Source organism: Trichosurus vulpecula, chromosome 5 (assembly GCF_011100635.1).
Source record: "Trichosurus vulpecula isolate mTriVul1 chromosome 5, mTriVul1.pri, whole genome shotgun sequence".
Taxonomy (NCBI): Eukaryota; Metazoa; Chordata; class Mammalia; order Diprotodontia; family Phalangeridae; genus Trichosurus; species Trichosurus vulpecula.
This window is the reverse complement of record NC_050577.1, coordinates 291993671-292017118: the sequence shown is the minus strand read 5'-3', so window position 1 is coordinate 292017118 and position 23448 is coordinate 291993671. Positions and strand designations below refer to the sequence as shown.

Below are 23448 nucleotides of genomic sequence, written 5' to 3'. Positions count from 1 at the left end.
CACCACCCCTCTCCTTTTAGGATCATAAAGCTAGAGCTGAAAGAAGCCTCAGAGGCCATCTCGCCTTGCCCCCTCATTGTACAGAAAAGGAAACTGAGGCTTAGGAGAGCTGAGAGACTTGACCAAGGTCACACAGGGAATAAAGGTCGGAGGCAGGATTTGAGCCCAGCTCCTCTGACTCCACAGCTCTCTCTCTAATGTGCCAAATTGTTCTTTCTGATGCCTCCACTACAAAGCAGAAAACCCAGACCCACAGAGGGGAAGCCACCTGCCCAAGGTCACAGTAAATAATGGTGGTAAGGATAGAAACCCAGGTCTTCAGGGTCCAAATCTAGCCCTATTTTCACTATGCCACCTTCAGGCCTCCTGCGTGTAGAATCTGCTCTAAATTAGTGCTGGAGGCCAGTCGCTAAACCCCTAGGCTCCTGATTTTAGACCTAGTATTCTATTACCCAAGTGAGAGCTTGTCAATAAAAATGCTTTAAATTTTTTTTATTTCTCATTTTTTTCTTCCATTCTCCCCCATCTACAAGTTTGTTTGGTTTGAAACATCCTCCTAAGAGTCCTGGGCATCTGCTCCCTTGGGCTCCTGTGTGCCCATTTCTTTTATCTTACTTGTTGAACAGCCCTTTCCTGCCCCAGGATTTCCAGGGAAAAACATGACTCTGTTCCCTTTGAAGTGGTGTTGTCGACAGCCCACAGGATTAGGGAGAATGCACTCTGCTTCCTGGAGAGGGTTGGCCATGCAGCCAATAGAGGAGAACCTAGAGGAAGATGTTAGCTCTTCTGTAGCCTTTGAAGGGAGACCTGAACCAGAAAACTACTGCATTTTCTCCCCCTCCATTTTAATAAATGCCATCCATTCTGAAGAAATAGGAGAAAAATCTAATCCACAAAAGCATCCTTTTTAAAGCAATTTTCACCTAATGGAGTGGCCTGGCGGAGACAATTTGCTAAATGGACCTGAGAGGCCCAAAGAAGTGGATGCCGCCCTTAGAAGTGAGCCATTGCTTCCTTGTTTCCGAGGGACACAGGGCCCCAAATGTCAGCACTTTGAAGGACAGGCTAAAAGCTTACCAATGTGAGTCCAGACAATGCCCCAAACAAGCTTATTTTAAAAGCTCTCTTTATCCATTCCCTCTGGCTCATTCTCCTTAGTCAAAAAATGCCCTCGGCAGCCTGATGGCCTCTTCCCGGGGAGAGGATCCAGCCAAGTCAGCTTCGTCCCGCCATCTCATGGGCGGTTTCTAATGATGTCTATTGAGGCCAAATCTGTGGGGTTGATTGAAGGAGGAAGGGGGAAAAGTCATGGGTGAACAGCCCAGAAACGGATTTGAAGATCACAAATTTAAAGCTGCAATAGATCCTTAGAGGTCATCTCGTCCAACTGCTTCACATAACAGATGAGAAACTGAGGCCCAGAAAGGAGAGGTCACATGACCTAATGGAAAGAATACTGAATTTGTAATCCGGTGACCTGTGTTCAAATCCTCAGCTCGGTCATTCACTAGCTTCAGCAAGTGACTTAATGTCTCTGGGCTTCACTTTCTTTATCTGGAAAATGAGAGGGTGAAGATAAACTAGATCACCTCGGATTCTAGGATCCGTCTATTAACCCTCCTCCCCTTCCTTTTTTTTTTTACAATAGTCCTCAATTGGTCCCACACTAGGGACTCTATAGAAAGAGGACAAATGGTTTATACATCCAGCACTTAGCCTAGAGCCTGGCTCATAGCAAGCACTTGATAAGATGCTTACTGACTGACTACATGATTGCCTGATCATGTGCATAAGAGATGATATGAAGCAGCGAGTATAGGATCTGAGTTCAAGTGTTGCCTTTGATATATAGTATGTGTGTCGGTACAGACAAGTTGGTTAAATAGTCCAGTGGACTCAGAATAGAGAGGAGCTGAGTTTGACTCTTGACTTAGACTCAAGCTGTGTGATGCTAGGCAAGTCACTTAATCACTCTTAGTGTCAGTTTCCCCATCAGTAAATTAGGGATAAGTAATATTACCTACCTCACACAGCGATGAAGAACGAGTGCTTATAAAATCCTTTGTGAGCCTTAAAGTACTATATCAAATGTTGTTGGGCAGCTAGGTGGCCCAGTGAATAGAGCACTAGGCTTGGAACCAGGAAGACTCATCTTCATGAGTTCAAATCTAGTCTCAGGCACCTACTAGCTGTGTGACCCTGGGCAAGTCACTTAACCCTGTTTGCCTCAGTTTCCTCATCTGTAAAATGAGCTGGAGAAGGAAATGGCAAACCACTCCAATATCTTTGCCAGGAAAACTCCAAATAGGGTCATGGAGAGTTGCACGTGACCAAAAATGACTGAACAACAAATTATTATCATTATTAGTAGTGGTGGTAGTGGTAGTAGTAATGTCACTCAGCATTCTAGCGTTTCAGGTCACTCTCTAAAAATATAAATTACATAAGAGTTGGTGATCGCAGTTCGGACTCTCCCCCAGAAAGGTCACACGCACATTCTCTCTGTCTCTCTTTTTCCCCCATCTCCCATCCCCTTCCACCTGTGAGTTTACATACATCAGAATTTCCCATGTTTTCCATTGGGAGCAGGAGGTAGGAAAGAGGTACAGCTGCATCGAAGTCTAATCCTTGGCGGCAACAACAGCATTATCTTACTTTCTGATGGAAATTTAGTTCAAAACAATATTTTCCTTCTTAATTGTTTTTCAAAAATGCTTTGTTGACACTCTTTTTTTGCCCTCCTGACTCCCAACCACCAGCCCAAGAGAGCCCTGTCTTATAACAAACAACCACATCCAAGCAAGCTCAATGAACACGTTGGCCATGTCTGAAAATGTAGGCCTCCTTCTGCCCCTCTGATCCTCCACCAAGGAGGAGGAGGGGTGCTTCACCATCCATCTTTTGGAAGTGATGACTCAACTTTGTCATTTTTCAGATGAGAAAACTAAAGCTCAGATAGGAAGGCGGCAGAGTCAAGGTGCAAACCCAATCTCCTGACTCTCAGTCCATCAAAACAGGCCAGAGATCCCTGAAGCCAAAGAGAATCAACATTAGACCACCAGCAGGCATGGTCACTGATTGCATGATGCCTATGTAGTCAAAGGCTGCAGCCCTCAGGATTGCCTTAGCAGCAACTTTCCCAAGGACAGAAGCCCCAATCCCTTGTTTCCAAGGCTGCCCTGGCCCCAGAGCTATTGCTAGGATTAGCCCTGACATGTGACAGCCTCATCTCTTTTCCTTCTTGTAGGCTTTATTGAAATGCCATCACTTGACTTGACATGTTTCTACCAGTTTGGTGCCTATCAAAGGCTCTGAGTTGACAGAGATGGAGACCCAAGACCCAGCTCCTAAGCAGGCAGGAGCAGCCCAGTGACAACTTCCTTTTCTCCCCCCTTCTGAAGAACTGTTCCCCCTATGGCTTCAGAATTCTCCTGGAATCCTAGACCTGTAGAGTTGGCAGGGTCCTTGGAGGGCCCAGCTCTCCAGGGCTGAATTGTTTTCAGAAACAGGTTGAACTGAGGCACCTTCAACCTTTGAGCATCTGCAGTTTTGTGATTCCAGTCCCATATTTTTTACAGAGGAAGAAAATGGAGATGGAAAGTAACTTAGCCACTGTCACACAGGGAGACAGCAGGAAGGTCAGGGCATGACACCCTAGTGTATTCTGTCCTCCTCTTTCTATTACTCATGAATGCTGGCTAAAGAACAGCAAATATACTCATTTCTGAAATTGAACCTGGACACATTCGTAACTTCCCTTGTAGAAGGTCTTAACCTACAGACACATACATACCCATTCCACCACACACACACACACATGCACACTCCTTCTTAAATGGCTGCTCTCCAAACCTCAATATGGTCATTGAGTACATTGAATCTTAATAACACAAGGTCACCCAGTAATGTGTAGGAAAAAGTGACTAAACAGAAATGTAACTGAGTGATTGCAGTGACTGATCCCAAAGGACAGATGAACAAATGGTCCTCTCCCTTCTTTCAGCAGGGGAGTCATATGGGTACAGTATATCGAATGCACCATCAGGCATGGTTCCCGTTGATTGGCTTTACCATCCTGCTTTTTCTTTGTACAGGGGAGGGCACGTTGTTGGGAGGTATATCTCGAATGACTGAAATATAATGGAAAAAGTCACCCACTGTAGACACACTTTTATCAGAGGTTTGACAAGCATTTAAATGAAAGAATGCAAATTGAAGGAGAGTACAAGGCCATCAGATTACATAGAGTGATATCAAGGACAAAGTAGACCTTAAATACCCAGGAAGGATCTGAGGCTGGCCAGTCTCATTTCCTGCTTAGCTCTCATTTGGGATCGTACATTTAGTGCTGGCAGTAACCTCAAAGGTCCTCGAGTGCAACCCTCTCATTTTACTGAGGTGGAAACTGAAGTGCAAGGAGACAAAATTACTTGCCCTAAGATACTAGGTAGTAAGTGCAAGAAATGATATTTGAATTCAAATTCCATGAGCCCAAACTCTTATCAAAATACCATCCTGCCTCTCTTGATACAATGATGCGAAGAACAGAAGATGTATAGAAGGTCTTCTAGATAGATAGAAGGTTGCACGGAACAAAATGGTGGCTAGGTCTCTATGGCAGCATGCCTCTGACATCCTGATCTTAAAAGGCTGTACGCATCAACATAAAGCCCTAGCCCGACTATGCCACCCTTGGCCATGTTGGATCTCCTGACACTGATTCTACCACTCCCCATATCAGTACCTCATCTCTCTTTGTGTCCTAAGGTATCATGTTTGGACAAAAGGACATGCCCCTACCAACTTCGCCAAGTGGAGAACAGCCACCACCCCATATCGGGTTGAATGGGAAGCAGACTTTGAACCATATGTTGTGGTGAGGCGTGACTGCCCCGAATATGACCGAAGGTTTGTTGGGTTTGGCTGGAACAAGGTGGCCCACATCATGGAACTGGATGCACAGGTAAAGTGAGCCCCAAACTCCCCATATCTCATGGAAATTACATAGAGATTGAACGCATTTCAGAGACCACTGGGTCCAATTGCTCTTATTTTACAGATGAGAAACTGAGGCTCAGAAAGGAAAAAGGCTTAGCCAAGATCCCACAGATAGTTAGTTGCAGGTCTAGAACCTAGGCCTTGAATTTGAAAGAAGTAACATTTCACTGACCATCCATTTTACTCCATTATAGAAAATCACTATAATCTCTTAATGATGAGGCAAGAAAAAAATCATTAGCTATTGTTCCCTTCCTAAGGCACCCGACTAAAGGTGAAACCAGCCTTCTAAACCATTAGCCTAGAGAAGGAGCCAATATTAAAGTCAGGATTAGCTCATGAGTGGTCATGAAGAAAGCAAATAAAGTTAGAAGACAAGTGCCCATATTTCACAGCAGAAAACCTGAGCAAGACATGCCCATTCTTTGAACAAAAATGTGGTTGGCAGGAGCTCAGAGTTACTTAGTTACTGCCTTAAAGGAATAGAAAATCTGTAACAATGATCAACTTAACCCATGGTCATTGAGTAATGAGTTGTCATAAGCAAATTATCTAGGTAAGTCAAGGTGGTTTCCAGGAATATTTGGAGTCCAGTCTACTATTTTAGCAAGGTAGAGAATGCCCAGCTTAGGGGCCCAACTCCATCCCCTTTGACTATGTTGGTACACAAGTATCCCTTGTTCCTCCACTCCCTCCACTAAATTCATTTGGCAAATCCTCCATAATCAACTACATCAAATGCATCGACTTAGATGGTTCCCGGAAGCGCAGAGAAGGGCCAGCATATTTCATAGACAGGACTTGAACCCAGGAAAGGAAGTCTTTTGAACAGATAAGATGTGATTTTTAAATAAAGTATAGGAAACATAATTTAACCCATTCTTGTTGATTCAGGGTCCTCATTGTAAACCTCAGTTATTGTCCTTGGTTGGTCATTTAATATACTCCTGTGTTCAGAGATTATTATATCTTTTGATGGGGTCGATGGCCCCTAAACCAAATGACCTCATATGGCAACAGAGGAAAATTTAAATTTTGTTTTCCTTGCAACAAACCCCATGAGGTTAAATATATGTCCATTTTAAAGATGGGCCAACTGGGGTTAGTTAATTAATGGGAAGTAAATTACACACTGTCAAATGGATAAAAAGTGAAGCCTGGGTTGTGAAGCTTGGTCTCTATACTGTGTGCTCTGGAGCTTTTATAGCCGAGTTCATCTTTTTCTCCCACTTTCCTCCTCCCTATCAGACTCAGCTTTCAATACCAGTTGCTATCAGAGAGGCCCCTTAGTGGCTGAAAGTTTGATGAATTGAGTCTAAAAGTTAAATAGGCTTTGAGTGAAGACCTGAAAGACTGACTATACCTTGAATAAATGGCAACAACTACCCCATAAGCTGAGAAGACACCTTAGTCAGGAGAACCTCATGAGACAGTTTGAGTATTATTATCTCCATGTTATGGATGAGGAAATTCAGGAACATAGAGATAATATGACTTGTCCACATTCATACTCCTTGAACTGCTGATCTCATGGGCATTTATTCTGAGGAAAGTAAAGCTTAAATTGATAGATAGATAGATAGATAGATAGATAGATAGATAGATAGATAGATAGATAGATAGATAGCATTCTGGGGCCAGTGAATACAGCAGCAATGATCCTATGGACCCAAAAGTATAAAATATGTTACATGAACATCACAGGAACACAATTTACATTCATAATGACAACACTGGATCAACACAAAATGATTAAATTATGTTCTAGAAACTTCATGTTAGAACTAGGACTTGGAGCTAAGTTGGCCTGACTCCACACTCAAAAAACTGCTCAAAATTTAGGGGCCATTTTATAATCAGTGGTATAAAATGTACTTTCTTGGAAAACAAAGTCTTGCTAAAATGACAACCTTTAGGCCACAGGCTTTGTACCATCAAGTGCCCTGCTCCAGGGCCTTTGATGGGTTGGTGGGGCCAGGTTCCATTTTAACTCTCAGATGTGGCTCAGAAAGCCAAAGATGCCAGAGAAGTGGTACCTGGTTAGGTGAGGTATGACTAACAATTTTTGCAGTTGAGAAATCTTGGTGGGATATTTCCATTTTGTTTGTTTTCTTTCTCAGCTTTTCTTCTCTTCCACCTTCCAGTTTTTCCTGGGGTCTACCCTTATTTCTTTCAAAGTTGATGTATGCCCTAAATTCTATTGCAGTTTGTAGAGCCAGTGCTTTTCATGCCACTGAGGTGACCTCCATGAGTGCATGTGTTTTTCATCCCTTGCTCTGTGCCTTGCTTTTCTGGTGTCACCATAAACCATCAGTAAGGACCTTGGGATGGTTCACTATGTTCATTGTTGGTGTCTTTCTCTCCCAGGAGTATGAGTTCACTGTGCTCCCCAATGCCTACATGATCCATATGCCCCATGCACCCAGCTTCGATATTACCAAGTTCCGCTCCAACAAGCAATACCGCATCTGTCTCAAGACCCTAAAGGAGGAATTCCAGCAGGACATGTCCCGTCGCTACGGCTTTGCTGCCCTTAAATATCTCACGGCTGAGAATAACAGCTAGCATAATGGGTCCCATCACTGGGAGATCAGAGACAATGGAAGGTGAGAACCACTTGCTATCCTGGGCCCGGTCTTAAAAACTCGAAACTGAGAAATTATTTTTGATTTTTGTTTTGTTTGGATTTTTTCCTTCCTTTTTTCCCCTGGTCCAATCCAGCCATTTTTGCTGCAGAGATCTGGGACCATGCCCACTCCTCCCCCATCTCTCACTTGAGTGCTCTGAAGATGCAGGCATGTAACCCAACTGGACATCCACCAAGACCATGGGGAGAGAGAGAAGTGGCCTGAGAGAAAGGGCTTATTTTCTTTCCAACAAAGCAACAACAGGTCTTCAGAATGTTTATGTAGCCACTGGATAACCATGGCACTGCTTTCAGTTGGGAGGGGGGGAAAGTGGAAGTCTTGGATTTGCCATCCTATGAATTTCAAAAATTAAAAAAGCCACTTTGCTTCTCTAAAAGTGAACTTTCTTCTTTACTCTGTCAACCTAAATGAGCACCCAAGAGCAAAGTCGGCCAAAGGATTGGTTTGACCATTTGTCATCGTAAATGAAGAAGGAAGAAGCGCTACTCTTTCCGCGTTGGGGAAGGAACAGAAGGGGGATACCACTGGCTCAAATCTTTATGTAGTTTTGGTTGGTTCTTTATCCTCAAAGTCAATCTTTTTTGTCTGGAAGTTCAAAATGAGAGGTTGGGGGAAGTAATTGCTTTAAGGCTCAGAAAGGAAGTCAGTGGCCTCAGTCATTTTCATTCACTTCTCATGATCCAACAGTAAAGATTGACGTCTGGAACTGGTATTGAAAATTGACTGAAAGTATAAAACTGGAAACAAACACCTATGATACGCATCCCTTGCCTTCTAAAAATGACATGAGTGGAATGAGGACAAAACAAGGGCTGACTTTTCTATTGGCAGGACAGTGGATCCTAAAAAAAGACATTGAGGTTGGAATGTTGTGTGTCATTCTTAAGTGAGCTGGATAGGATGAACTTGCCCCTTGACCTTGGACAGACATTGCCAAAGCTGCCAACTCTCAGAATGACTGGATTACAAAAGAGCTTCATTTTGAGGAATAAAGATTCCTTTGGGGGAAGGTGGATTTCAGGGAAAGAAAATGATTTTGTATTGGGGCATGGCCATGCCCACTTCACCATGGACAGGGAGAGAACTTACCACCATGGCCTAGGATCCCCCAAGAGGAGTCGCTGCCATCCAGAATGATGAGACACTGGACTTTTGACCATTTTCTTTCTTCCTCACTATTACTGTTGTGTTTACATTGGCAGGAACAAGATTTAATGCACTACCCTCTCTGCTGGGCTGTTTGTATCAAGTTGCAATGTGGCCGGAGAAAGCCGACTTTAATAAATGAGAGAACAGACTGTTCTTTTTGCTGCCCTCCTGCCTCCTCCTCTGTTACAGTGCCTCAGAATCCTTCTGTGGCAGAGCTGTTCGAATCAATTAGTAGCACATTCCCATTCCTTGACCCATCCTCCTGTCTTCTTTCCTGATCATGCTGAGGTGTTCACCCTTACCCCTCCCTACCTCAGGTTAGATTTTTGTTTCATCTTTTGGCCCACATGGGACATTTTTATTTTCACCCAAAGTTGAATCTTTGGTTGAGAGGTGACAAGGACCTTTGAGGTCATCTACCTAATTCAGTGGTTCCCATTTCTTCTTGTTCCACTAACCCCTTTCACTACCATCATCACCAACAACAAATGTGTTTTGATTCCCTAAATAATTGAATATACTATTCATAATATTCTTTGCAAATTATTTCCTCCTTAAGACCCCATTAAAGAATTTTTAGTGCAAATACCTTGGATCAGAGGTGGGGTACCTGTGGCCTCAAGACCACATGTTGCCTTCTAGGTCCTTGGGTGCAGCCTTTCAACTGAGACAGAAAAAAACCTTTTATGAAGGAGATTTGTTCCATGAAGTTTATATTCAGTCAAAGGGCCACACTTCAGGACCTAGAGGGCAACGTGTGGCCTCGAGTTTGCAGGTTTCCCACCCCAGCAATCTTGGACCATCATCATGAACCCCCAAATGGAAACCACTCAAACTCCCTTCCTTTATATTCACAAAAACTGAGGCCCAGAGAAGTACGATGACTTATTCAGGGCCACACGAGTAATAATTGATAAAGGCAGGCTTCAAACATGTCATTAGAATCCAAAGCCAGTGGTCTTTCTGGCATACTCTGCTACCTCTAAGTGAAGATAGACATTTGGGACAAAGCAGATGAGACTCCTGGGCTAACTAGTACCATGCCCTCCAAGGAAGTTTAGTTACTTAAGGAACACAGTTATATAATTTTCCCAAGGTCAGTAAAATAGAACCTTGAATAGCCTTTTCCATTTCTCAGCTTTACATAAAGCTTATAGAAAACACTTAAGAAGCAAGTCCAATGTGTAATCATTGTTTCACTGCATATACCTAGATATATATCTATATATGCTATATACATATATGAAACATTTGTAGATATATACATATATACCCGAATTATAGGTACATCAGCATGGCGTGCCCACATCAGAGAAGGCACTGTACCCTATGAGCAAAGCAGGATTGAAATAACTCAAGAGAAATGCAAGATGCACAAACTCAAAGAATCCACCCAAAATGTTCACATGGACTATTTGTGCCCAACCTGTGGGAGAGCGTTCTGAGCTATTAGCCTGATCAGCCACAGTTGGACACACTGAAACTTGACTCTAGCAGAGTAATGTCATTTTGGTCGTCTTTGAAAACAAAGGAAAATGACCATATATAATTGTAAATGTGTGTGTGTGTATATACATCTTTTTGAATTAAACACTATTGGGTCCTCTAGCAAAGTGACATTCATTCACTTTGACCCCACATGTATGTATCCACATGTAAATCTATATATGTAGGTATATACACATATGCCTGAATTATATATGCAAATAATATATATTATACGTAATTATATATATATATATTTTTAAATTAAACACTGGTGGGTGCTCTAGCAAAGTGATATTCAGTGACTTTGATCCCACATGTATGTATCTACATGTATATCTATGTACGTAGGTATATACACATTTACCTGAATTATATATGCATACAATATATATTATACATAATTATATATACATCTCTTTTTAAATTAAGCACTACTGGATGCTCTAACAAAGTGACATTCAGTGCTCACCACCATGATCCCAATGACAAAGCTGGGGGGAAGGGAGACATACTTCTAGTCTATACTGTGTCATTTTTTCCTTAAATACTTCAATGGTTCCATGACTTCCTTGAGGTAGACACTCCTTCCGCTGATAATCCATCCACACAGTCATCCTGTACAACTCCAATCCTTGCCTTTCCATACATCCTCTATAGAGGCATTCCACCGGTTCAGCTGCCCATCTGTCATCCTCCACATCCACTCCTTAGCTGGTCCACCGCCTTCTCTGTCGTACTCTTCCTGGTCAGGGTCCTTTTTCGTGCCACAAAAGCATTTTTGAGTGATTTCATCAGTGTGAGGAACTCCAATTGTGGAAACCCTATTGGTTGGGTTCTTTTATTCAATTTAATTGCCTGGGTCACTGAGAGGTTAAAGGGCTCGGGGCTGTGCAGCCTCTGACTATGAAAGGTGCAATTTGAACCCAGATCTTACTGAACTTCAAGGTCAACTCTCTATCCACAATGCCATGATGTCTCTTAGCATTCAAAGTCTTTTTTTTCTGCCATACTAATTAGATAATGCTCAATGACCCCCACCTTCTCTTACATAGCCATGGATACCAAGATGTATATTCCAAGTTTGCCAAGTCAGTGAGCATTTATTGAGCTCCTACTATGTGCTAGGCACTGTGCTAGGGACACAGAGAAAGGAAGACATTCCTTGTCCTCCAAGTGCTTACATTCTAATGGGGGAGAAAACATGCAAATAACTATGTACAAGCAACATACATACATTTATACACACACACACACACACACACACACACACACACACACATGCAGTCACTTGGGATTCTCTGAAAAATGTTTCTTGTTCCTAGAAAAAGGAATTTCCCATGGCTCTGGAGGCAGGGATGGCTCAAAAGAAGAGGTCTACAGAATGAATGTCACAATCTTTCTCCATTGTCTGATCATGTTAGTGACACACACCTTGAAGAAAATCCTACAGAGAACCACTCTCCATAGGCCAGCAGTCATTCAAGTCAGGGCAAGTTATAATGAGCCTTGATTTCATTGAGTTTTATCTCTAAATATGTTTGCTTAGATGTCATGTGGTTTAAAAATATATGTTTACTATTATCCTTGGGTCTTCACTTCCAAAAGTGCGTTACATACACCTGCCTTCTCACTGGCCAGCATTACATACACCTGCCTTCTCACTGGCCAGGGGCCACTGCCCTGACACAGAAATAATCCAGAGCTTACTTGTTTTTCAGTTGTTGTGAACTTAAGGTTTTCTTCCTTTGACTATAATTAACACCCCCAAAACCCTAGGCTCCATACATTTCCCTAAGGCCTAGAGTCTAGGGGTGGGCAACCTGCAGCCAATCTCATCAGACCCATGGATGAGTTATCTTTCAAAAAAATACACTGAAATACAGAATATACACATACACATTAGAGCTACACTCTAATATTAACTTATTCTCAAATGAGATGTAAAACCTTTTGCAAATTTAAGGTCCTCTATGCTATCCATTGAAGCTATCATTTATCATCATTATTTACATCACACTTTGAGACTTAGAAAGTACTGTCCTCATAAACACCCCATGCAATTAGTGCCAAAAATGGTAATTTCCATTTTATGGATGAGGAAACTGATGACCGGAGAGATGAGGTGACTTATATTTACCCAGTTACTAAGTGTCAGAGCTAGGATTTGAACCCAGAACTCTCCTGCTCAACCTTATACTAGACAGTGGACTCCATGTCACTGTATGAGTAAATGGAATCTAGGGATCATTGTACCTCTAAGATGCTTCCTGGATTTCCAGATGGAAAGAGATGATGAAATGTAATCTCTCCCTAGAGGAGAGCTCAAGGTATTAGCACTTTAGACTATGACAGGTTTGATGTGCTGGACCCCTTTGGTGGTCCAATAAAGTCTTTGGGCATCTCAGAATCATCTCTTTCAATGAATAAAATTAAATACAGAAGATTACAAAGGAAACAAATTATATTGAAAGAAAGATGTATTTTTCCCTTCCAGGTTCATGGACCCCCTGAAGTCACATCAACTTCAGGTTAAGAAGCCCCGCATGAATAGAATGTTTATATATTTGCTGTAAAGGGTTTCTGAGAACATAGAACTTACAGGTCAGTTCTTTGTGCTACATCTCAAAAGCATCAATCTACTTTAATTCTATACCTTCGAATGAATGACCTGGCCTCCATTAATGCTGCAAGACTGGTTATCAGAAAGGGAGCAATAAATTTTGGCAGGAAAATAGGTGGTGACAAAAACAGAAACACCTTTGCATTCTCTACATAGGTGGAGTTAACATACTAGAAAAGCCCAAATATTCAGCTCATATTTCCTGTGTACAAATAGCACACACAGGAGATGGCAACATGCTCTCCACAAATCTTTCTTTTTAATAATAATCATCATAGCTAACATATCACTTCAGGTTTGCAAAGAATATTACCTATGCTATCTCATTCATTATATTTTGTTCTTAAACAAGAGGTTGTTTCTTGCTTGGTGTGATCTTTCCTTTCTCTGGAAAGATCAGCAAAGTCAGAGAAAGGGTAATGGGCAGTGCCCAGAAATAGGCTTCCCAAACAAGGAGCAAGATTCAGCAAGTATGACTCAAAACCTACCTTACTGACTGTCCCTGTTTGCCATGGAGAGTTTCATCGGGAGATCCACGTATAGATTTGATCAGACCAAAAGTTGTTTACAGAATTCTAATTGGAAGAGATGTCTGTGGCCATCTACCCCAATCCAATCATAGGACTTTCTGTCTTTTTTAATATGAGAATAGAGTTGGAGCCATGGAAAGTTGTTCTGAGATACTTTGCCAAGATTCCATTTCACAAATGGTCTAAATAGATAAGACAGTGTGCTAAGAGCACAGGAAGGCAACAGATGAGGCTGGTGGGCAAACTGTTCTGTGATGCTTCAGGAGAAAAGCTAGAATCTAAGTGGTATCTGATGATAGACTATACCTTGTTTTGTTTTGTTTTGATTATGAAAAGTTTTTGACTAATCTCCATAATAATATGTCTAAGTAAATGGTTTCTCTTGAATATTATGAAGTTAAATTGATATATATATATATGCATATACACTTAGCATTTCTGTTTAAAATGCACCTTTTAGTATCATCAATAATGATGTTAGCTCATATTTATATTAGTGGTTTTTATGGTATCTTGCATATATTATCTGATCATCATAGAAAGCCAGCAATGCCGTACAATAGATATTAGAGATATTTTATTAATATCTGTAGTTTACAGATAAAGAAACTGAGGCTCAAATTAAATGACTTGTCCAGGGTCACACAGCTAGCCAATGTCAGAGACAGGACCTAGACTCAGGTTTCAAGCTTCCCCTTAACTGTATTTTTCAAAGGAAAACCCTTATATCAAACTGTTACTGCAGGAAATTTAAGGAAACAAACATTTACAATCAATTTTTGTGCCTTTTTAAAAAAATTACAGTACTATGTACTATAGTTTTATATGTAAACATATATTCATATTTATAAACTTATACATATGATATAAATAAATGTATAAGTATATATATAACATATTTCTAGTATACACATATACGTGTATATGTATGTGTGAATATCTCTGTGTGTATGTATACTAGGGGTGCAGAACTTGTGGCCTGGAGGCCTTGTGGCCTCCCCCCTCCCCTGGTATATACACACATATCTACATATGCATATACATATACATACATACACACGCACACACACACACACACACACACACACGCACACACACATATGGTTCCATGTGTTGGTGGCTCAATTCTGAATTCAGACCAGGTCTCAATGACATTCCCATTTGCCAGCAGCAGTATGAAACCTGCCTTGAACATCAGCTGGGATGGCACCATTTTAATATCCTTTTCTAAAAACTCCATATTGGAACTAACAGAATCCTATAATAGAGCAATAATACCAGCTAATGGTCTTGTCCTAGGGTAGTGTGAATAATAATTCCATGTGCATGTGTAAATGTTCTAGCAGCATTCAAAAGGGGTGGTTATTTCCTGGAATACCTTGCAAATTTAACATATCTAGCAATCAACAAGTCTTTATTAAGCACCAGCTGTATGCCAGGCACTGGGCTAGATACACATACAAAGAATAAAATAAGTCCTGCTCTCCTTGAAAAGGGGAGATAAGTACATATATAATTATATACAGGATAAACACAAAGAGAGTAAATGCAAATAAATACAAAATAGTTAATTGTAAGGTAGTTGAAGATGTATATCGGTATATATCTTATCCTCTGTCTCTTAAGTTACACAAAAAGGAACTATCTTAAGAACTCAGGAATTCTGACCTCCATCATGATTCGGCATAATTTATGAACCTAAGTTAAATTGTCCATTAATATTTCAATATTGATTTTTTTTCTGAAGGTTATTTGGTGCACAAGGTAGAATTAAGTCACTTGGCATCTTTTCCTATAAAAAAAGAAAATAAATTTAAAAACCAACAGGCACTTGTTAAAAGGTCAGGAAAGTCTTTCTTTGTCAGGTAAAAGTATTGCTACTTCCCTCATCCCATTTCTTTGGATTGGTAAGCAGCCAAAAAGGGGGTCCGTTATATGCATAGAGCTCCAGCTCAGTAGAGCTAGACACCCATGGGAATAGAGGAGGGAAAAGAGAACTCTTTATGTGAGATGGGTTGGCAGCTAAGTTCAAGAAGGGTCCATTCAGCAATCCCTTAAGATTGGGCTGTACTTTCCCAGTGCGTGGGGGCGGGGTGTCAGATCAACCAGGCAAGACATTTTTCAGATTCTAAAATACCAAGAAGACTTTCCATCAGATGGGTTACTACAGCCAGCCTGACCTCGTGCATTTACCTTGAATAAAAAACTTCGGGGTGTTTAGAACTCAGAATTGAGATTGCAATGTTTTCTTCATTTGCTCCATGAGGAACCCTTAATGCTGAATGCCTCGAATGGAAAAAGCGCCTGTGACCCATTCCCGACATAGCAAGAAAAGAAAAGAGAAAGCCTCCTACTCCCACCCAGGCTGGTGACCATTTCTGAAGGTCTGCTTTGAATGGTGCATTATCATGGAAGAGATCCTCGTAGCAATCATGAAAACAGAGTCAAAAAACCTTAACTACTGGTTCCTTTGACTAGAAATAATAGTCACAAGATTTCTCTAGTGCTTTGAAATCTATAAAGGCTTTCCTCAATATTACTCTCTGAGGTGGGCCCTGCAAGTATTATTATTACTTACATTGTATAAATTAGGAAGTTGAGGCTTAGAGGGGCCAAAGCACTGCTCCCAGGGTCTATGCAGATCAAAAATTCCAAAGCCTGGATTCTGACCCAGATATCTTGACTCTTCATTTCTTCCCCTTTCTACTACCCAATGCTACCAAAGTATGGTCTGAGTGTAGTCTGAGAATGCTGGGTACAGGATGAGAGAATGGTGGCTGTCTATAAATAATAAGAGGCATATTAGTATCTTTGGGGACAGTATCAAGAACATTGGAGGTTATTTGAGATCACATTTTCCTACCCTCAATTAATCTTCATGTCCCATTCATGAGCACTCCTGGTAATTGATCTAAAAACTCTTGGACTAGAAATTGATCAATAAATCCAGAGAATCATACCAAGCAAACATGAATTAAGACATTTCAGAGGTCCCCTCATTCAACCCCTACTCAGAATATGAATCCTCCTCTCTAACAGCCCCACCCCGCCCCCAAAATAAAACTGGCCCTGTCCTGTTGGGAAGTCCTTTTACATCCATTCCAATGCCCGAATTTCATAATTTGATGATGAAATTGTTTGAAATTATTTGATGAAATGAAGAAGTCACTACGCTAGGTGCCAAGACTGAATCTAGTAAGATGGAAAGAGACAGTGTCTATCCTCAAGGAACGTAGAGTCAAATGAGCAGAAGAAGAGCAGATATATACAAGGATAAGAATAATGAAAGGACAGTGCCAGGCCAAGTGTTTTAAGAATATTTGAGGCAGGGGAAGGACTTCTGGATTCCAGCATCCAGTTCTCTTGTTTTGTCACTGGATTCCACCATACTCCATGACAAATGAGCTAAAGCCCAGCAGTTCGGGGATTCCCATCACCCTCTCTCTTCGGTTGGCCCCCCAGTTGCCCTTACAGAACTGCAAAGTTAAAGGAAAAAAAGCAAGCCCAGCATCTAGTGATCCAAGAAATGACCGCAATCAGGGTTTTGTTCTTTTGGAAGCCATCCCCACCTGCACTTAATTGTTGGGAACTTTATTAATGGCTAATGTATGAGACTCTTGGTGCCCTTCCAAGCTTCGCTTTTGGGTTCCAAAGGAGATTAACTGTGGCATCAGGAGCTACCACAGTGACTTAAGAGAGCTGCAGTCTTAAAAAGGACAAAAAGACTGCCCCAATTGTTCCTCTAGCTAGCTAGACATTCCTAAACAAAGCTGGAGATTGGAAAAGAGGAGAGGAAGGGGAGGCCCAGAAGCAGCTTCTTCCACAATTGACTGGACTACCTAGCAGAGTTTGTTTCCATCTAGTTGTGCTAATCCACATTGCTGGCTAGCCTAAGTAGAAAATGATGCCTAAAACTTTGTTGTTGGAAGGCAGTTAAGAAAAGGGAGCATCTGCATATAATGCAGATTGTCAGAGCTGGGAGGGACCTTGGAACATGTAATGTCAAAGCTAGGAGGGACCTTAGAACATGGAATGTCAGAACTAGGAGGGACCTTAGAACATGGAATGTCAGAGCCAGGAGGAACCTTAGAACATGGAATGTCACAGCTGAGAGGGGCCTTGGAACAGAGAATGTCAGATGTGGGAGGGACCTTAGAACATGGAATGTCAGAGCTAGGAGGGACCTTAGCGGAATGTCAGAGCTGGGAGGGACCTTAGAATATGGGATGTCAGAGCTAGGAGGGACCTTGGAACAAATAATGTCAGAGATGGGAGGGACCATGGGACATAAAATTTCAGTGTTGGGGGAGAATGCCATTTCAGTGTTGGGGGAGAATGCCATTTCAGTTGAATGTTAGAGTTGGGAGATACCTTAAAACACAGAATATAGAATGTCAGGAAATAGAATTTGACATAAGGTAGACCATCAAACATGGAAAGGACATTAGGACAGAGGAAGTCAGATCTGGGAGGAAGCAGAACATCAGAGCTAGGAGGGAATTTAGAATATAGAATGTTTGAGGTGGGAGTAGCTAAATGGACCATGGAATGTTGGCCATTAAATATGGAGTATTACAACACAGAAGATTAGAACCAAAAAGGCTCTTAGGGATTTTCTAGCCCAGCTCCCTCTCAATTTTGGATTTAAAAAAAAACTGAGGTTCATTAGCTCTTGGAGCTAATATACTTGCTATCTGTGGCATATATCACACATCTGGAAGCCAGATCATGGTTTCAGAGAACAATGCTCCTTGACTTCTCCTCCACAAATATATACAGAAACAAATCATTTTTGTACCATGTAGTGTTCAACCTTTGCATGCCTGGGACATGGACATGTAGTTAGAGACAGGAATGAGCTGCACTGGAGTTACAAAGAGTACTTCAGTGATGTATCTGATTCTACCTGACTTCAGCTCAGTCCCTCAGCCCTCAAAGGTTTCTCTATGACTCATTTCTTCTGTTTCCCCTTCATCAAGTTCGAAAGCATTTTTGATGGTTCAGTGGGTGTTTGTGTGAGAAGGCCTTGGGAACTGTCCATCTGCTGGGTCAGGAGGGCCCTTGTTACCTCAACTTACTTTCTGGTTTCTCACCAAGTCTCTGTAAGAGAAATGGGCACAACTACCATGCCCAGAGGCTTTCTCATTGAAGGGGCTGGAAACCACAGATGATTCCCACAACTACTGGATTCAAATATCCCCATGATACCAAGGTGGAAGATTTCAGGAAAGACTCTAAAGCAACCAAATTCATATGCAAGGTAAGAGACAAAAGTGTCCTAGAGTTGGCTATCAGGATGGAATAAGACAGTACTGAATTTGCAAGTAGAAGAGGTGGGATCCAATCCTGGGGGTACATTTCACTAGCTGTGTGGCCATAAACAAGTCACATGCTCAAGTTCCTCATCTTTAAAATGAGGGGATAGAGCAAGTTAACCTCTGAAACTCCTACAAGTTCTCAATCTGTGACCTCATGACTTGGGACCACTTCAGTCATTTTGTAGGGAAAAGAACACTAGATTTGGAGTCTGAGGACCTGGTTTCAAATACTAACTCTCATGAGGTCAGATTAGATGGCCAGGGATTTCAATGGCCCCCTAGTCCTAGCCTCTCATTTTACAGATGACAAAACAGGCCCAGAGTTCACAGAGGTAAAGATGGGTTTTCAATGAAGGTCTGTTCACTCCAGTTCACATAAAAGAAGCTAGGTGGGGCCATAGCACAGAGAGTGCCAGGCCTGGAATCAGGAAGACTCATCTTCATGAGTTCAAATCCAGCCTTAGACACTTAGTAGCTGGATGACCCTGGGCAAGTGGCTTCAGATGTTTAGGACTCATTTTCCTCATCTACTAAATGAGGGATTGGATTAGAGGCATTGTGGCATAGTTAAGAGGGTTTTCAGTTTGAAGTCCAGAGGACCTTGTTTTGAATCCCACCTGAGACACTTAATATAACTTTGTGTCCCAAGAAAGTCTGGAGTGAAAGGTTGGTGTTGATCAATTGTTTCAATCATATCCAACTCTTCGTGAATGCATTTGGGGTTTTCTCGGAAAAGATACTAGAGTGGTTTGCCATTTCCTTCTCCAGCTCATGTTTCCAGAAGAGGAAACTGAGGCAAACAGGGCTAAGTGACATGCCCAGGGTCACATACCTAGTAAGTGTCTGAGTCTGGATTTGAACTCAAGAACTTGAATTATCCTGACTCCAGACCTGGCACTCTATCCACTATAGCGCCACCTAGCTTCTCCTACATGAAGTAGAGTGAAAGGACTCAGTTCAAATCCCATCCCATCTCTACCTCTGTGAACTCTGGGCTTGTTTTGTCATCTGTAAGATGAGTGGGTTGAATTAGATGGCTATTGAAATCCCTACTAGCCCCAAATCTGTGATCCTACGATCCTTTGCAAATATGAGACTATTATATTCCCATAGAATGTAAGTTCCTTAATGACAGGGACTGATTTCACTTTTGTCTTTGCATCTAAATTCTCTAGGACTGTGCCTGAAACACATCAGGTACTTCATAGGTGCTTTCCTGATTGATTAAATTCCACCCTCAGATTCTTACTAGTTGTATGATAATGGGCCAAGTCGCTTCCTCCTCTGGGCCTCAGTTTCCTCATCTGTAAAATGAGGGGACTGGACTAGATGGCTTTGGAGATTCCTTCCAGCTATCCATCTATGATCATATGAACTTTGGTTCTAGATCTCTCAAAGATCCCTGGCATCTGTAGATCTACGATCCTTGTGCTCTTGGTGACATCTAAGGACTAGAGAAGTCACTGAATTGTGAGTCTAAGCTTGGTGGGCAGAATCCCTTAGTTCATGTGTCTCTGATTAGAAGTTCCCAACTACCAATTATAAGTTCATCAAGGTCTTGGGGCTGAGTTGTCGTGTCTAACTTAGCTAGGATCATGCTAACCTTGAGGTGTGCCATGATCATAGATCACGATGATCACAACAGAACCACAGTGGGATGACTGAAAAATAAACCACCCTCACATCATTCACCCTAACTTGCTATCCCATTAATGGCTCTGAACCTCCTGACTGACTTCTGCCCAGAATACAAAAGCCCAGTAAGGATGGATGACTCAAAGTGTTTAGGGCAGAAGTCACCAATTATTTGAACTTAAGTGGCATTAATAGAACTAACTTCTTGACATTTATATTAGTAATTAGCACTTGAGCAACATATTAGTAATAGTAAACAGTAATAATCACTAGTAATTAGCATTAATTAGTAATCATTCATTGATAGGGATTTAATTAGTAATAATTACTCATCATAATTAATACCTTGCATTTATATAGCTATTTCAAGTTTGTGTAAAGCTCTTTATCTCATTTGATCCAATTAACTCCAACTGTGAAGCAGGTGCTATTTTATCCCAGTTTTACAGACTGGTATGTGACCAGGTCACCAAGCTATGTAAATGTCTGGAGCAGGATTTGAACTCAGGGCTTTGAGACTCCACACGTAGCACTCTACTACACTGTCTCATTGCCTTATGTAATGCTTTGTAGGTTTGACCTACATTAAGCCTCTCAACAGGGTGGTAACTATTTCACCACAAACTGAGACTTAAGAAAGATGAAGTGATTTTCTTAAGGTCACACAGAGAGGGGAAACTCTAACCCAAGTCCCAGAAGCTTCGAGTGGGAAGAGATGTTTGGGTCATAGTGGATCCCTACTCAAAGAGAAGTTGTGCCCTCTGAGAGTCTGGGATTCCCTGATCGCAGTAACATAGCCTTAGAACTGAAAGGTGCCTTAGAGATCATCTAATCCAACCCCCTCATTTTACAGATGAGAAAACTGAGGCCCAGAAAGGTGATTTGCCCAATATCACCCAGGAAGTACTCTTCAGAGCAAAAATTTAAATCTGATTCTCTGACCCTAAACACAGGGCTTTCTTCACTCTACCTGTCCAGCTATCTTTTCTACAGCACCCCCAACAAGTAGTCATCCATCCTCTTCCAGAAAGCTTCAATTGACAGGAAACTCATTCCCTACTGAGTCCTGCTTTGGGGCAGTTCTAATTATTGGGAAATTGTCCCTGAATCAAACCAGCATCTGGCAAACCAGCAGCCTGGCAAGCTCTCGCTTTCCACTCTGCCCCTCTTGCCTGGGGCTGCTGACTTGGCTTAGTTTAGAGAATAGAACAAAAGAAGAAAGAAAGGGAATTGGAGGTTAGGAGGACAAAAAGCCTAGAGAAAGAGAAATACCAACTGGCGAAGACTTAACATTCAGTCCTAGGCAGTTAGGTATCTGGAAGCATTCACACAACAAAATCTACAAGGGGTTTCTGGTCCGGGAAAACATTTACAATTTGATAAAGATGGAAAATACCTCGGTTCTCTATACTATGTTCAAGCCCAGCACTCACTTTCCTTACAATCATAGACTATGGCTCTGGCTAATGACCCCTGCATTCCAGCTGAGCTCACCCAGGTCAGGTGACTTCCCCATAGGCTCATACATTAAGAGCTCAAAGACATCATCTAATCCAATCTTCCCATCTTACACATGAGGAAACTGAGGTTTAGAGAGGCTGAGTATCTTGCCACAGGTCACCTATCTGGTAAGTATCTGAAGTAGGATTAGAATTCAGGTCTTCCTGACTCCAAGTTCAGCACTCTCTGGCCACTATTTCATGATGCCTGTCATGGTTCCATTAAAGTTGCTGTTGGACCCTAGATCTTTTGAAGAGCCACAGTGATTGTTCTATGACGCTGTCTATTCATTCTACTTTTATCTATTAAGTGCCTGCTATGACAAAGTGACAGTATTTTCTTTCAGCTCCATGGAGTATTATGGTACCCTTGGATATCAGTCAGTTTCAACTGCCTTTGGAGACTTAAGAAATTTCCCAAAGAAAATACTGGCCGATGATGCTCAAAAGCACTACACTGTTATTTAGTTCATTTTAAACTTAGACAAGAGAAGATGTAAGACCTGATTGCTTAAAGCAAGGGTTCATAACTTTTTGGACCCCTTTGGCAATTTGGTGAAACCTATCAACCCCTTTTCAGAATAATGTTGTTAAATGCACAAAATAAAATACATAGGATTGCAAAGGACCGATTATATTGAAACAAAGATGCAATTTTTTGCCCCGTCCAAGATCATGGATCCCCTGAAAACTACCCCAGGTTAGCAACCTTTGATGTAAAGAATCATTGAATTACAGATTTAAAGCTGGATGGTATCTTAGAATCATTGAGTCCAATGCTGTCATTTTAACTAAATGTGTGACGTGGATAACACGTGAAGTGACTTGCCCAAGGTCATACGCATACTAAGTATTTGAGGTCTGATTTGAGCCTAGGGCTTCCTGTCTCTAAGACCAGAGCTCTAACCAGAAGGAGGAGAAAGGGAAAATAGGAATGAGTTTTCATAGCAGCTGCATAAGTACTTGGTAAAGTATGTAGAGTAGAGAAGTTTTAACAACTGATCTGTTTGATTATCTTACCTATTCTCTGGAGCTAGTGTCTAGGGCTGGCTAAGACCATTGGAAACCACTCAATTGAATCATCTTCATTGGGTGCACTTGGGGAAGGCATCATTTGAAACATCCTGACTGTTAAGTAATTGGCAGATCAAATGACCCAGATGGGCAAACTAATTGGAATTAAATGAGATTAATCAGAATAAGCATTTTTTACTGTGGGTTTCAGTAATGCCAAGACACTATTTACTGAGATGATGAAATAGATGTGAAGTGCGGAGACACACACTGAGCTTGTAAATGAGTACAAAGCTTTTGTCAGCCCAAGGAATTTGGAAAAAGTAATATAGAAAGGAAGACACAAATTTTTTTCAGTTGTTTTTCCACCTTATCACCCACTTTTTAGAGATCTAGGAAGAGAAATGGATGTTCTAAGCATATGGGCAAGGTGCTATCTGTAGACTATTTATATGGCTGGCAAGGAGAGAGCATAATCTTCTTGGGCCATGAGGTTCCTTCCCTGAAGCTGCCTTCATTCCACGAACTTTGGGATGACCTTTACTTTAG

General features: G+C 41.5%; 1 protein-coding gene across 1 annotated transcript in view; it reads left to right on the top strand.

Moving 5' to 3' along the window:
- LARGE1 (LARGE xylosyl- and glucuronyltransferase 1) overlaps positions 1 to 8960 on the top strand; it is a 612831-nt gene extending 603871 nt beyond the window's left edge. The window contains exons 14-15 of the mRNA XM_036759140.1: positions 4768 to 4963; positions 7366 to 8960. Coding sequence (XP_036615035.1) covers positions 4768 to 4963; positions 7366 to 7563 — 394 coding nt within the window. The 3' untranslated portion in view covers positions 7564 to 8960. The remainder of the gene's footprint in view (positions 1 to 4767; positions 4964 to 7365) is intronic.
- The last annotated feature ends 14488 nt before the right edge of the window (positions 8961 to 23448 follow it).